The 14,646-nt window shown below is 41.6% G+C and overlaps 1 protein-coding gene across 3 annotated transcripts in view; it reads left to right on the top strand.

Moving 5' to 3' along the window:
• LOC122543336 (leucine-rich repeat flightless-interacting protein 1-like) overlaps nt 1-14,646 on the top strand; it is a 43,762-nt gene that overhangs the window by 12,383 nt on the left and 16,733 nt on the right. For 2 of the 3 annotated variants that reach the window (XM_043681869.1, XM_043681870.1), the window contains exon 2: nt 13,236-13,322. The exons of the other annotated variant lie outside the window; for it this stretch is intronic. In XM_043681869.1, the coding sequence (XP_043537804.1) occupies nt 13,236-13,322 (87 nt within the window). The remainder of the gene's footprint in view (nt 1-13,235; nt 13,323-14,646) is intronic. 3 annotated transcript variants of the gene reach the window in all.

The raw sequence follows: 14,646 nt of genomic DNA, 5'->3' as shown, positions 1-14,646 counted from the left end.
GGGACGAAACGTTTGCAACAAAAACTTCCAGCTCGGCGAACAGAACCACAGCAGCGAGCACCCGAGCTACAAATCTTCTCACAAACTTTGAACCTTTAATCTCTTCCTGTCATCCAATTTTGCGATTTACAATCCTATCTAATTCTAGAAACCTGGGGAGATTTGTAGTCCATGGAATGTATTCTTATAACATTTAAAAATAGAAGTCAAACATTTATGTCTGATTTAGGCAACAACATACTTTGTTCGTTTCTACTCTGAGACCACTCCCTTTTTTTTAAGTGAATGATCATGTAATTCTAGATATTTGATATGTGAATTTGTCCAAATTGAAAGTGTCCTTCAAAGACACTAGCAATTTTTATGCATTGAAACCACTGAGACTGTGTGCATCTGTTTTATCATTTTACAGAATTATTTAAAATTTTCAGATAACTATTCCCATTAAATGTTTTCGAATGCCAGGCCAGTGGGTCTTAAGCATATTGTGATAGAAAAATTATATTAAGTATACCCCAGGCGTAGTGGTTTTGAAATTCCTGATACTCCATACATTTAATGTTTTCACAGTAGTTCTCTGATGCTAAGATGTATTGTCAGCAAATGGCTTGATAGGTTGAGGGTCCCTCATCCATCACTATGTTGCGACGTTGAAAGTCTGCAGACAGGTTCAGAAATTCAAAGCTGTTGGCAAAAGCCTCCAGTGTCTTCAGTTATCTAGAAAACAAACAGTATCTATCTATTCCACTTCATGCAGAATGGGTTAATTAGCAGTGGTGGCATATTCTTGGGATACTGATGTAAGTGTGCAAAAGTGATTGAAGGGGGCAGGATGAAAACCTCTGGATGCAATTACATCAACAGCCTTTCTTCCTCCTGTACAGAAATAAGTGTGTTATAATTACCAAAGGAAAAGCCGTCCTTCTTTGTTAGAGAAGTTTTAAAAAGAGGAGAATCTAATAGTTTTTTTCACATTTTTAGAATATATCATCAGATCATTTTGTTTCAAAGAGAATTGCATTTCCAAAATCCCAATTTCTCTATTTCTTGGACACTTTCACACCAAAGTACATTTATAATGAGCATATCTTATCCAGAATTAATGGTCCACTTGTATTAAAACATTATTTGCAAGTTCACTCTGGCCAGAAAATAAAATTCCAAACATGATAATTTAAACATAAATTTTTTTAAATTAAAATTTTCCCAGGTTTCTTTCATCAATCCAAACACAACACAGATAGTACGTTAATTTGAGGAAAGAGAAAATAAGTTATATCTTTTGACTTAATTTTACTTCTTCAATTAAATTTAATCAATTGTAGCCGATTCCAAGAGGTAAATTTTTATCAAGCTTGAAGAACAAAATCTGAAGTCAACATTTTGTCGCAGATGTTTACTATACACAACCACTTAAAAGTTCCTTCAAAGGGCCTAACATTAACCATACATGTTCCACACTGACACAGGCACATGTCACAATTTCAAATCACCATACATTCCCAAACTACAAACTAAATTCAAAGTATTTTCAGATCTCGAGCTTCAAGACAAAACACACAAATTACAGAAGACAACATTTAACAACCAACAAACGAAGATACATCTACGGGAACTCACATTCGCATCCTGAAAGGGAAGAGTTATTATCTTGGTCAAACATAAAAGATAGTCTTTCTCTTGCTCTCGCTCTCTCTTCTTCCCAAGACTTGTAAATAGAGAGAGAAGCACACAGTAGCTTTACATTCCAAGAAACATTTTAAGGATAATTTTTCATTTTCTATGTTCCTTTTATCAATACTCCCTCCTTTTTGTTTTGATACAAATGGTCCTTTGGGATAATTTGCTATCATCACATGACATTCATGGGCTGTCCCCGTAAATTAAATTATCTACTAACATGGCAGTATTTGCTTAAGTATTCCCCCCTCTTGTGCAGCTTGTCACTACAGGTGTCTTCGGAGTAGATGGGGCTGGGTCCTTCCCTTTTCTCTCAAAAGGGAACAAGGAGTCCCATTCCTGTTTATCTTCCTGGCTGTACCTAGCAAATCCACATGCCAAACCTCCCCAGTCCGCATCTCTGCCACTAGCTTCTCTCCCTTTTCAGGTCCAAAAGCACACACTATTACTCTCTGAGTGGTGAGCTGGCTTTGTAGCTTTTCTATCTGCTTTGGACACTTCATATGGTTTCCAGTGTTGCTTTTCTTTTCCTGTGCTGCTCTCTACAACATGTTCATAGCAGATTTTAAAATCACTACATTTTTTCAATGCCCCTTTCTCCACATGATTGTGTTTAAATGCCTCCCCATACTTATTTTTCTCTGTAAGCCTGTTTATCTCCTTTTGAAAGTCATCTATCTCGGCTCAAAGCTGCAGTTTCTTTTGCTGGCTTTCTGCAAAATCATTCAACAAACTGTCTGATCTAGCCTTTTGCATTATTTAATTGTCCCCAGTGGCATAACAGCCTGGTACGGCAACTGCTCTGTCTAGGACCATAAAAAACTACAGAAGCCAGACCACCATGAAAACCAACCTTGCATCCATGGACATTTACACTGGTCGTTACCACATAAAGGCTGCCAACATCATCAAAGACCCTCCCACCCTGGTAATACTCTCTTCCAACCTCTTCTGTTAGGCAGAAGATACAGAAGCTTGAACACATACATCAACATGTTCAAGAACAGCTTCTATCCTGCCATTATTAGACTCATGAATGGACTCTATAAATTCAAATAATGTTGATCTTGTTAATGATCTTGCTTTGCACACCTCCTGTGCAGTGTAGCAGTCTGTCCAAGCACCATAATATGTATGTCCTTACTTCCTTGCTTATGATCTGCCTGGACTACTCACAAACAAAGCTTTTCACTGTATTTAGGTGCACATGACAATAAATCAAATCAGTATACTCCCCATATTGCAGCTACTCCCCCATTGCATACATTTAGCACCCATGTCCCTAGGACTCGAATGTTCCCTTTGTTCGTCATCCTGGGTTAAGTCCAACTTTATCTCAGACTCTTGTTCTCTCCATGCTCTACCGATCAGGCTTGAATTGAGTTCCCACTGACTCAACGGTCCTCAAGTTCACTGTCTCTTCCTGAGACAGCTGTTAGCCTCAGTGGAATTTCCCCTGTTTATTTTAACTGCTTCTCCTTACTTCTCCAGCCCAGGCTGGATGTTTTCTTTAAGGAGTCAGTCTGGGTCTGTTGGAGCAGTGAAGCTGCCTCTTGTCGAAGGCCCCCACAGGGATGCCAATTAATGTTGCCTGGTTACTGCCTTTGACAACATTTTTTGGCTTGGCACAAAGTGGACAAGAGTCAAGTCTGTAACAACTAACCAGTACCTTTACTTAAAACAGACAAAACCATTCACACCATTTGGTTCGAGAAAGGTTAACAGCAGGCATGCAATTCGTACAAGGCTACAATCCAAGCACACGGCCAGTAAGTTTGACGTTCCCTGATCAGTCAACAAAATAAAGACCGATACCCAAGAGTAGAAGCTCACACTGGCTAGGCAATTTCTCCCAGGTCTTGGGTCCTCTCCATACTTTCAAGTGTGGGGTCCATAACTTTGTGAATGTTGCTGTCTGGAATTTTTGCTAATCGCAAAAGTTCTTCATTTTTATCCTTTTTCCTTAATTTCCTGAACTGTGATGTCTTATTCTTGTTGGTTCACAGCTCATCTGAGAGCCGGTGTCTTTCCACTATAGGCTCATTCCAAGGACCCCTTTTGGATTACCTCATTCTCCCATCAACTAACGATTTCCACCTTATGTCATCCCTCAGAGTGGATTTGGCTCAAACTGGCTCAAGCCAGCAGCTATCAGGAATGTGGGGCGGGGAATGGGGCTGAGGGATAAATAGGAGGGTGGGGGTGGGGCTAGGTAGCTGGGAAGGCGATAGGTAGATGCAGGTGGGGGTTGACGGTGATAGGTCAGAGGGGAAAGTGGAGTGGATAGGTAGGAAGGAAGATGGACAGGTGGGACAGTTCAAGAGGGCGGTGTTGAGTTGGAGGGTTAGATCGGGGATGAGATGGGGGGAGGGGAGATGAGGAAACTGGTAAAGTTGATATTGATGCCGTGTGGTTGGAGGGTCCCAAGGCAGAATATGACGCCCTCCAGGCGTCGGGTGGCTTGGATTTGACGGTGGAGGAGACCCAAGACTTGCATGTCTTTGGTGGAGTGGGAGGGGAAGTTGAAGCGTGTGGGGTTGTTTGGTGCGTGCGTCCCAAAGATGTTCCCTGAAACCTTCTGTGAGTTGGCATCCTGGCTCCCCAATGTAGGAGGCCACATCAAGAGCAAAAGACACAGTAGGTGAGGTGTTTGGATGTGCAGGAAAATCTCTGCCCGATGTGGAAGGATCCTTTGGAGCCTTGGATGCAGGTGAGGGGAGAGGTGTGGGCGCATGTTTTACACCTCTTGCAGTGGCAAGGGAAGATACCAAGAGTGGGTTATTGGGGGGCATGGACCAAACGAGGAGGGTCGCGGAGGAAATGATTTCTGCGGAATGCTGAAAGGGGTGGGGAGGGAAATATATCTCTGGTGGTGCGTCTATGTATCACCTTCACAGCTACCTTCCCCCCCCACCTCCTCCCTCCTATTTATCTCCCAGCCTCCCTTCCCCCTCCCTACCCCACATTGCTGATGAAGGGCTTCTGCCCGAAACGTCCACTCTCCTGCACCTCGGATGCTGCCTGACCTGCTGTGCCTTTCCGGTGCCACACTTTTCAACTCTGATCTCCAGCATCTGCAGTCCTCACTTTCTCTTGGGTAACGTCAGTTCATAACTACTGTCTTTATGTATGAGCAGCCTCTGGCCAACAAACTGCAGAAAGCTAAAACTAAAAATTCTGGTTCTGTGGGAGCTTGACCCTGCCCATTCAGGCTGCTTCCATTGTTCCAACTTTAAAAAAAGCAAAAGGCCTCACAAGCTATTTATTCCATTGGCTTTGAACAGACTGCTCGGCGCCTCTGTTTCAACATTTCTTCATAAAATAAAAAGTACAAAATACACCTCTGCAAGCTGTAGTATTGTCACAAGTATCAGACTGCTGGATATTGTAACAGCTTAAGTGTGCTGAAGCACCAATGTGTGGGACTTCCAGTTGGTGTTCCTCCCAAACACTGGCTGTTGAATTCCTATGCAGTCCAAAAACTGATGTGTATCTTTCGGGGTCGGGAGCCCAGAAATCATTATATCAGTTTTTTTTAATTCATTCTTAGGATATGGGCATTGCTGAATGGCCAGCATTTATTGCTCCTCCCTAGTTGCCCTTGAGAAAGTGGAAGTGCGCTGCCATCTTGAACCGCTGCAGTTCATTTGGTGTCAGTACATCCACAATGCCCTTAGAGAGTGAATTCCAGGGTTTAGACCCAGCAACACTGAATAAACAGCAATATATTTTCAAGTCAGGATGGTGAGAGGCTTGAATGGGAATTTTTAGAGGGTAGTGTTCCCGTATATCTGCTGGCCTTGTCCTTCTAGGTGGTAATGGTCACGGATGTGGAAGGTGCTCTCTGAGGAGCCTTGGTGAATTTCTGCAGTGAACCTTGTAGGTAGCACACACTGCTGCTATTGAGTGTTGGTAGCAGAGGGAGCGAATGTTTGGGGATGATGGAAGTAAAGTACTATAAATTCAGACAAAGTTCAGCAACTAGTGTTGGAAATGTTTGCTTGTTGATGTTGACTATAAACAGGATTGAGCTTGGCCCTGAAGTTTCTTAAAATTACATCATGCCTATTAACAGTCTAGACTCAAACATGAAGAATAGTAATTTGGGTGCAATACTAGAAGATGGCTGAGATATCTGGAAGTATAGCCAGCAGATGTCAGCACTTGTGAAAAGAATTGAAAGGAGATGAATAAAAGAAACAGAAAACAAGTTACGCTGAAATGAGTCACCCAGGCAGAATATGATCCTTATGTAAAATAAACCTACTTGGAAAACCCTCAATGTGATTACACCTTTAAATCATATACCCAGTTTGTTCATATGTCCCCGCCACCTTCAGATGTGTATAAATGTAGCTCAACAATCCAGTTCTTCAAGTTTTACAGTCAGCCAGACAGGTTGCCATCCCTGTTTTAAACTATATGAGCTAGAATATAATTATGCAAAATGTATTGCCTCATCTTGGTTTAATTTTTAAACGAGTAAGTCACCAACTGGGAGGTGGACTGTCATGTTGGAGCTTTGAGCAGATCTGTAGCTGACCTTGTGTCTTGTAACAGGCTATTTGCTCTTTCTCAGCTATTGTTCATCAAGTCTGGATTCTCTGATACAATAGTTAATATTTAAATGGTGCATTTGATTTCAGACCAGAATGTTTCAGAGAGTTATAGTCATACAACACGGAAAAAGACCCTTCGGCCCAACTTGTTTATGCCAATTAATTTCCTAAACTGAACTGGTCTTATTTGCCTGTATTTGGCCCCTATCCGTCTAAACCTTTACTATCCATGTACCTGTCCAATGTCTTTTAAATGTTGTAAATGTACCCATCTCTACCACTTTCTCTAGCAGTTTGTTCTGTATACGCTCCGCCCTCTGCATGAAAATATTGCCCATCAGGTCCCTTCTAAATCTTTCCCCTCTCACCTTAAACCTATGCTTCTAGTTTTGGGAAAAAGACCTTTGCTATTCACCTTATCTATGCCCCTCATGATTTTATAAACCTCTATAAGGTCACCCCTCAGCCTCCTATGATCCAGGGAAAAAAGTCCCAGCCTATTCAGCCTCTTCTCATAACTCAAATCTTCCAGTCTCGGTAACATCCTTGTAAATCTTTTTTACACCCTTTCAGTATAATAACTTGCTATAGCAGGACAAACAGAATTGTACACAATACTCCAATTGTGGCCTTACCAATGTCTTATACAGCCATAACATGACATCCAAACTCCTGTACTCATCACTCTGACCAATGAAGGCAAAAGTGCCAAACACTGCCTTCACCACCCTGTCTACCCATGATGCCACTTTCATGGAACTATGCACCTGCACCCCTAAGGTGTCTCTGTTTGACGAGATTCCCCAGGGCCCTGCCATGAACTGTAGAAGTCCCATCCTGGTTTGTCTTCCCAAAATGCAACACCTCACATTTATCTAAATTAAACTCCATCTGCCATTCCTCCACCTACTGGCCTATCTGATCAAGGTCCCATTGCACACTTAGATAGCCTTCTTCATAGTCCACTATTCCACCAATTTTGGTGTCATCCTCAAACTTACTAATCATGCCTCCTATGTTCACATCCAAATCATTTCCATAAATGATGGACAACATTGGTTCCAGTAATGATCCATGTGGCACACCTCTGGTCACAGGCCTCCAGTCTGAAAACAATCCTCTTCCACCACCCTCTGTCCCCTACGTTCAAGCCAATTTTGTATCCAGTTGGCCAGCTCTCCCTGGATCCCATGGGACCGAACCTTACTAACCAGACTATCATTGCAGAACTTTGTCGAAGGCCTTGCTAAAGTTAATTAACAGATGGCTTCTCTGTGAAGCAGCTTAGAATTCTCTGCTTTGTTAAAATACAATCAATGGAAGTGCAAATGCTTCCATTTAGTTGAATATATTAATGGGAAATGTTTATGGAACTACAGGAAAAGGATAGGAGAGTGGCACAAAATTAGATAATATTTAAAGAGGCAGCAGAACCACAAGCATGATGGGCTGAATGGCCTTCTGTCCTGGCTTAATTTATGATTCTAAGACAAACCAGAGCCAGGGGTTGCAATCTAAGGAATTGGGGTGGGTCGTTCAGGACTGTGATGGGGAGAAATGTCTTCACCCAGAGATTGGTGAGCCTGTGGAATTCTTTGCCACAAAAAGCAATTGAGGCCAAAACATTAAATGTTTTTGAGAAGGAGTTAGATATAGTTCTTGAGGATAAAGGAATCATAGGATATGGTTAGAAAGTGACAATAAGGTACTGAGATAGATGATCAGCCATGATCATACTGAATGGTAGCGTTGGCTTAAAGGGCCAAGTGACCTATTCCTGCTCCTATTTTCTATGTTTCTAAATCTATGATAAATCCAGAAGAAACTGTAATGTCTACTAACTGCATTATTGCAAGAGGATATATAGAAAAATACAATGCCTTTAGGGTGGCACGGTGGCTCAGTGGTTAGTACTGCTGCCTTATAGCACCAGGGACCTGGGTTCAGTTCCACCTTTGGGTGTCCGTCTGTTTGAAGCTTGCACATTCTCCCTGTGTCTGTGTGCTCCAGTTTCCTCCCACAGTCCAAAGATGTGCAGGCTAGGTTGATTAGCCATGGAAAATGCAGGGTTACAAGGATACGGTAGAAGATTGGGTCTGGGTGGGATGCTCTTCAGAGGGTCCATGTGGACTTGATGGGCTGAATGGCCTGCATCCAAACTGTAGGGATTTATTGTTTCCAAGCTCTTCCTGTATAGTTACAACACTGGCGTCTACCTGACTTTGAAGAATTGCCCAAATATGTCCTGTACACAAAAAGCAGACCAATTACCACCCCATCAGTCTACTCTCGATCATCAGTAAAGTGAGGGCAAGTGTCATCAACAGTGCTATCAGGCAACACCTGCTCAGCAATAACCTGCTCAATTTGGGTTCTGCCAGGGCCACTTATCTCCTGACCTCAGTACAACCTTAGTTCAAACATAGACAGGTGAGGTGAGAGTGACAGTCCTTGACATCAATGATGCATTTTATCGAGTGTGACATGAAGGAGCCTTGGCAAAACTGGAATCAATGGGTACTAGGGGGTAAATTCTCCACCTGATGGAGTCATACCTGGCACATAAGAAATGTGATGATACATGCCTTTAAGAGGGGTATGTTCTGTCTCTCTTGAAGAGAGGTGTTGTAAACCTGGTAACGAGGTGTCTGCTCCATGGAAAGCAGAGTAATTTGCTTTGGGTTTTTAAAAACTTAGACAAAAGAAGCATAAGTGGGTGAAATCAGGCTCACACAGATCCAGGGTTTTAGTTTTGCTTTCAGTTGTTGAAGTTGGGGTGTTTGGAGTTGAAGCTGCTAGATACAGCTCTCTATCTGCTGCTGCAAAAAGCTTGACCTCGCTCTCTGTTGCTAGATTCATTGTCAGAATAAAATCTGTTTTACTTAAAGCTGAATCATTTGACTAATCGAATTATATCTGGAGCACAGCGCCTTTGAATAAGATAAAAGTTAGGGTCTAGACTATCTCCTTAATATGTTTTGAGGGCGTTTGGTCTGGTCCATAACAGAAGATAGTCGTTGGAGGTCAGTCATCTCAGCTCCAGGAGTCTGGAGGAGTCCTATCCTAGGCCTAACCATCTTCAGCTGCTTCAACAATGACCTTCACTTGACTATAAGGTTAGAGGTGGGGATGTTTACCAATGATGGCACAATGTTCGGCACCATTTGTGACTCAGATACTGAAGCAGCCCATGTTCAAATGCAACAAGACTTGGACAATATCCAGGCTTGGGCTGACAAGTGGCAAGTAACATTCGCAACACATAAGTGCCAGGCATTGACCATCACCAATAAGAGGCAGTCTAATCACCATCCTTTGACAGTATTAGCATCTCTGAATCCCCCACTATCAGCATCCTGGGGGTTACCATTGACCAGAAGCTCAACTGGAGTCACCACATAAACACAGTGGCTACAAGAACAGAGGCTAGGAATACTGCAGTAAGTAACTCCCCAAAGCCTGTTCACCATCTACAAGGCCCAAGTCAGGAGTGTGATGGAGTACTCCCCACTTGCCTGAATGGGTGCAGTGGCAACAATATTCAAGAAGCTGGACGCCATTTCGGATAAAGCAGCCCACTTAATTGGCATTGCATCTACAAACATCCATTCCCTCCACCACTGACTCTCCATAGCAGCAGCGTGTACTATCTACAAGATGCATTGCAGAAATTCACCAAAGATACTTAGACAGCACCTTCAAAACCCACAAACCCTCCCATCAAGAAGAACAGGGGCAGCAGACATCACTTCTGCAAGTTCCCCTCAAAGTCATTCACCATCCTGACTTGGAAATGTATTGCCGTTCCTTCGCTGTCACTGAGTCCCGAAAATCCTGAAATTCCCTCTCTAAGGGCATTGTGGGTCTACCTACAGTTTGTGCACTGCAACGGTTCAAGACAGCTCACCACCACCTTCTCGAGGGCAGCTAGGAATGGGCAACAAAAATGCTGGCCAGCCAGCAATGTTCCATGAGTGAATAAAAACAGAGCCACAGGGACCATTGTGAAGCAGTATGGAGATTATATTTTTGTATGTCATTTTGTCCAGGGTTTCTATTGGTTTTCCATCAATATTGCAATAAATAAGCAAGAGAAACTGCAGAAACCAAACTTAATCTTTACATGGCATTCATTTAAGGTCTTTTGTGAAAGATGGCACCACCAGCAGTGCAGAATTCCCTTTGTACGATCTTTGGAATGAGTTTTCAAACCATTACCTTCTGCCTTGAGGCAAGAGTATCCTTCAAAAGAGGAGAAAGTGAGAACTGCAGATGCTGGAGACCAGAGTTGAAAAGTGTGGTGCTGGAAAAGCGCAGCAGGCCAGGCAACATCCGAGGAGCAGGAGAATCAACGTTTCGGGCATAAGCCCGAAACGTTGATTCTTTCTATTCTACAAATGAACCAAGCTTGTATAAAATGTCTTCATAAAGGGAAATTGTAGTAGAGAAGTAGTATTAAAAACTTTGACAGTACACCATGTTATTGTGCGATAGCATCAATGGATTGAGAGGCTCATTATGACTAATATTGCCTGCTTTTGATAGAGTTACTTTGGGAGTGCAGTTTCTGACCCCCCTGATTTTATAAGAGAGCCTGTTCTCACCTTGAGAACAAATAAGGTTGAGGCTTGCTGGATCTTTCATATTAGCATTTACAGTTTCAGTCTGATGTGAGAATGACACTGGATTCAAAAAGTGGAGGTGTCCCACTGCACAGCAGTAACTTCACAAATCTAAATTAGCACAATAGCTAATTAAAGTATGTAGTCATCCAATACTATGTTGGGTTCGACTTGCTTCAAGATAAAGTTATTGTGCAATAGCATCAATGGATTGAGAGGCTCATTATGACTAATATTGCCTACTTTTGATAGAGTTACTTTGGGAGTGCAGTTTCTGACCCCCCTGATTTTATAAGAGAGCCTGTTCTCACCTTGAGAACAAATAAGGTTGAGGCTTGCTGGATCTTTCATATTAGCATTTACAGTTTCAGTCTGATGTGAGAATGACACTGGATTCAAAAAGTGGAGGTGTCCCACTGCACAGCAGTAACTTCACAAATCTAAATTAGCACAATAGCTAATTAAAGTATGTAGTCATCCAATACTATGTTGGGTTCGACTTGCTTCAAGATAAATTCCAAAATAGTTTATTGTTGTGTGCAAATTCAAAAGATAAATGGGTAAAGAAATGGGCAAATGAATGGACCCACATTTAAAATAAGAAATTTGCAAAAAGCAAAAATGGTTTCAAGGACCTTTCCCTGACCCTTGTTAAAATGAACATTGATAATTTTGGAAGATAAGCTTGGCTGCACCATGAAAATGTGGCACGAAAAGATTACTTAACTACATGAAACAATCTGCGTGTGCTTCAAGGCAAATAAACAGCAACTTCAAAAGTTAGCCACTTTGGAATCTTGAGGTTATACACGATGGAGAAGGGGATTTGTCTAGTAAAGTGATCGAGAGAATAGGGTGTGAAGAATTGAAGAATATAGGTAGATGTTTGTATTGTAGGGATATCAAAACTGTGAAGTAGCTACATCGTTTCATTTTTTCCGAGGGGGACAGCATTTAATGGGCTCGGAGCCATTTCATATTGCATAATGAATGTTCCCCATAAGCACTTTGCATAGTGAATATTTAACATCAGAAATTTAGCCCAACCAGATTTCAAGAACTGTTATGAAAATTTTAAAAAACTATGTGCTTGCTTTTCTCTTTATCGGAAATTTTACACAAATCTCAGTTTGACTATACGCACCACTAAAAATGTGTCTGGATCACTGTCGCATTTCAATAGTCACCTTGCTGGCTTGTTTGTGTGCAGCTTGATGCCAGCTGTGCAATCATATCATGTAGCATTTTGGTTGAATGATTAACAAGGGGCCTACAGAAAGAGAGATAAATTTCATTTGTTCTCAGCAGAGCTGCTAACACACCTCCTTAAGGTAAAACATCAGTCAGCTGAAAAAAAGAAATCCAGCTTTTAGTGTAACCCAACAGCAAATTCATCTGAGAATGGATTTTTAAAAAATTGTTCATTCATGGAGTGTGGTCATCACTGCCTAGGCTTGCATTTATTGCTCATTCCTAATTACCAGAGGGCAGTTAAGAGTCAACTACATTGCTTGAGTCTAGAGTTACATGTAGGCCAGATCAGATCAGGATGGTAGATTTCCTTCCTGAAAGGACATTATTGAACAAGATGGGTTTTCACAACAATCAACATCAGTTATCTGGTTATCACGACGCACGCTTTTTATTCCAGAATTTTCTGTTGAGTTCAGATTTCACCATCATCCATGGTACGATTCAAACCCTTATCCCCAGAACGTTAACCTGGGGTTCTGGTTTACAAGTCCAGTGACATTTGATTTGATTTGATTTATTGTAGTCACGTATACCTAGGTACAGTGAAAAGCTTTGTTTTGCGAAAAAGGCAGATCATAGCAAACAAGGACATACATATAAAAGAGTGCTTACATCGATCGAGGCATACAGGGTTACACTGCACAGGAGGTGCGTGAAGCAAGATTAACAGATCAATATTAGCAAGATCAACATTTTTTGAAGTTAGTGATTCCATTCAACAGTCTAATAATGTTAGGGAAGAAGCTATTCTTGAACCTGTTGGAGCGTGTGTTCAAGCTTCTGCATCTTCAACATGACAGAAGAGGTTGTCGGAGAACATTACTGGGGTGGGAGGTGTCTTTGATGACATCGCCACTATGCCACTGCCTCCTGTTGGCAAAAGGGAATGCAGCCCGTTGATCATTATAATAACAGTGCTGAAGAAAGATTCATACAAGATTGCATTGCTGCTGGTAGAATTTCAATTTTGGGTAGCCCAAAAAGACTTGTTGATAAGCTGGTGGTTTGTTGCTGCTAGTGCTGATACCAAGATTGACCAATCTCTTCAATCTTTCTGCTATTGATTTTTTGTTGACCGATGTAGATGATCTGGTTCACTCCTCTCCTGTTTCTCCTCTAGGCAGATGCAAAATTCAATGCCAGGAGGGTTTCATTTGCTGAAGCCAAAGAGGCCTGTACAAAGAAACTGGTGCAACAGCAGCAAGAGGTAACACATAAGATCAAGGCATACAGTTAAATCTTTGTCTTCATCAACAAAAGGATGTTTCTGTCAAAATAAATGGCAGTTGTTGTTAATTTCTGTTGAGACAAATGCTTGGACAATAATGATATAAAAGCACATAGTTAAAAATACGTCTTTGGATTGAGACACAGGACATTGAAAGAATCCCTTGCTAGCACTTCTTTTAATAGGATAGACACTTTTACCTTCAACTCAGCAAAAGTGAGGACTGCAGATGCTGGAAATCAGAGTCTAGATTAGATCTAGACTTTTACCTCCAAGCATGATGCTCCCATTGGGCACAAGAGTGTTCCACTGCCCAGTGTTAATCTCCCTGAACAAAACAGCACAGTAACTAAAATATGAAATGTGTTAAATAATGATCTAATATTCATTTATTCCAAAATAAATCCCATATCATGCTGAAGAACTTTGTTGTGATATGAAGATAGATTGATATTCAAAAGCAAAATTGAGAAGAGATATAACTAGTGTCCAAATAATAGCACATGATTGAGCAATATGAATGTGTATGAATTTCAGTGTCGCTGAGATGCCAGGGATTTGGCCTGTACGTCTCAGCAGTTAGCTGATTGAATCAAACAGCATTTTCTTTATGCTGTTTGTAATAGATGGAGTACAGACTGGACTCAACCACACTCGCTTGCAAAACCCAAGACAAAAACATCCACTGTTGCTGAACAGCCCTGAATGCACTAATAACTACATGTCTGGTTTAAGATAATCAGTCATGGTTTTAACATGGATCACTTATGCTTGCTTTAAGCGGCATGTATTCATACATAGGGACCCATTCCCTCCAGAGAAAGGAACATGTTCAAGCCTCGTGCCTTTTTTGAATTACCAAGAAACTTGTGGAACTTTTATTTCTCCATTTCTTCCTCCATGGCCAGGCCTCAACCAATCAAAATTATCTTGTAATCCATTCAGCACCAGAGTTAAAATTTGGCATTCTTGTGTTTGTCCTGGTGAGTGCAAGATGAAAAGTTTCAGCAACCTGCCTCTCTTTTCAGTAAAATTCAATTAATAAGAAAATGGATAAAGTAGAATTCAATACAGGCTAAGGGGTGACCTTATAGAGGTTTACAAAATTATGAGGGGCATGGATAGGATAAATAGGCAAAGTCTTTTCCCTGGGAGTCGGGGAATCTAGAACTAGAGGGCATAGGTTTAGGGTGAGAAGGGAAAGATATAAAAGAGACCTAAGGGGCAACGTTTTCATGCAGAGGGTGGTATGTGTATGGAATGAGCTGCCAGAGGAAGTGGTGGAGGCTAGTACAATTGCAAC

This window comes from Chiloscyllium plagiosum, chromosome 43 (genome assembly GCF_004010195.1).
Source record: "Chiloscyllium plagiosum isolate BGI_BamShark_2017 chromosome 43, ASM401019v2, whole genome shotgun sequence".
Taxonomy (NCBI): Eukaryota; Metazoa; Chordata; class Chondrichthyes; order Orectolobiformes; family Hemiscylliidae; genus Chiloscyllium; species Chiloscyllium plagiosum.
This window is presented reverse-complemented; position numbering and strand designations above follow the sequence as displayed.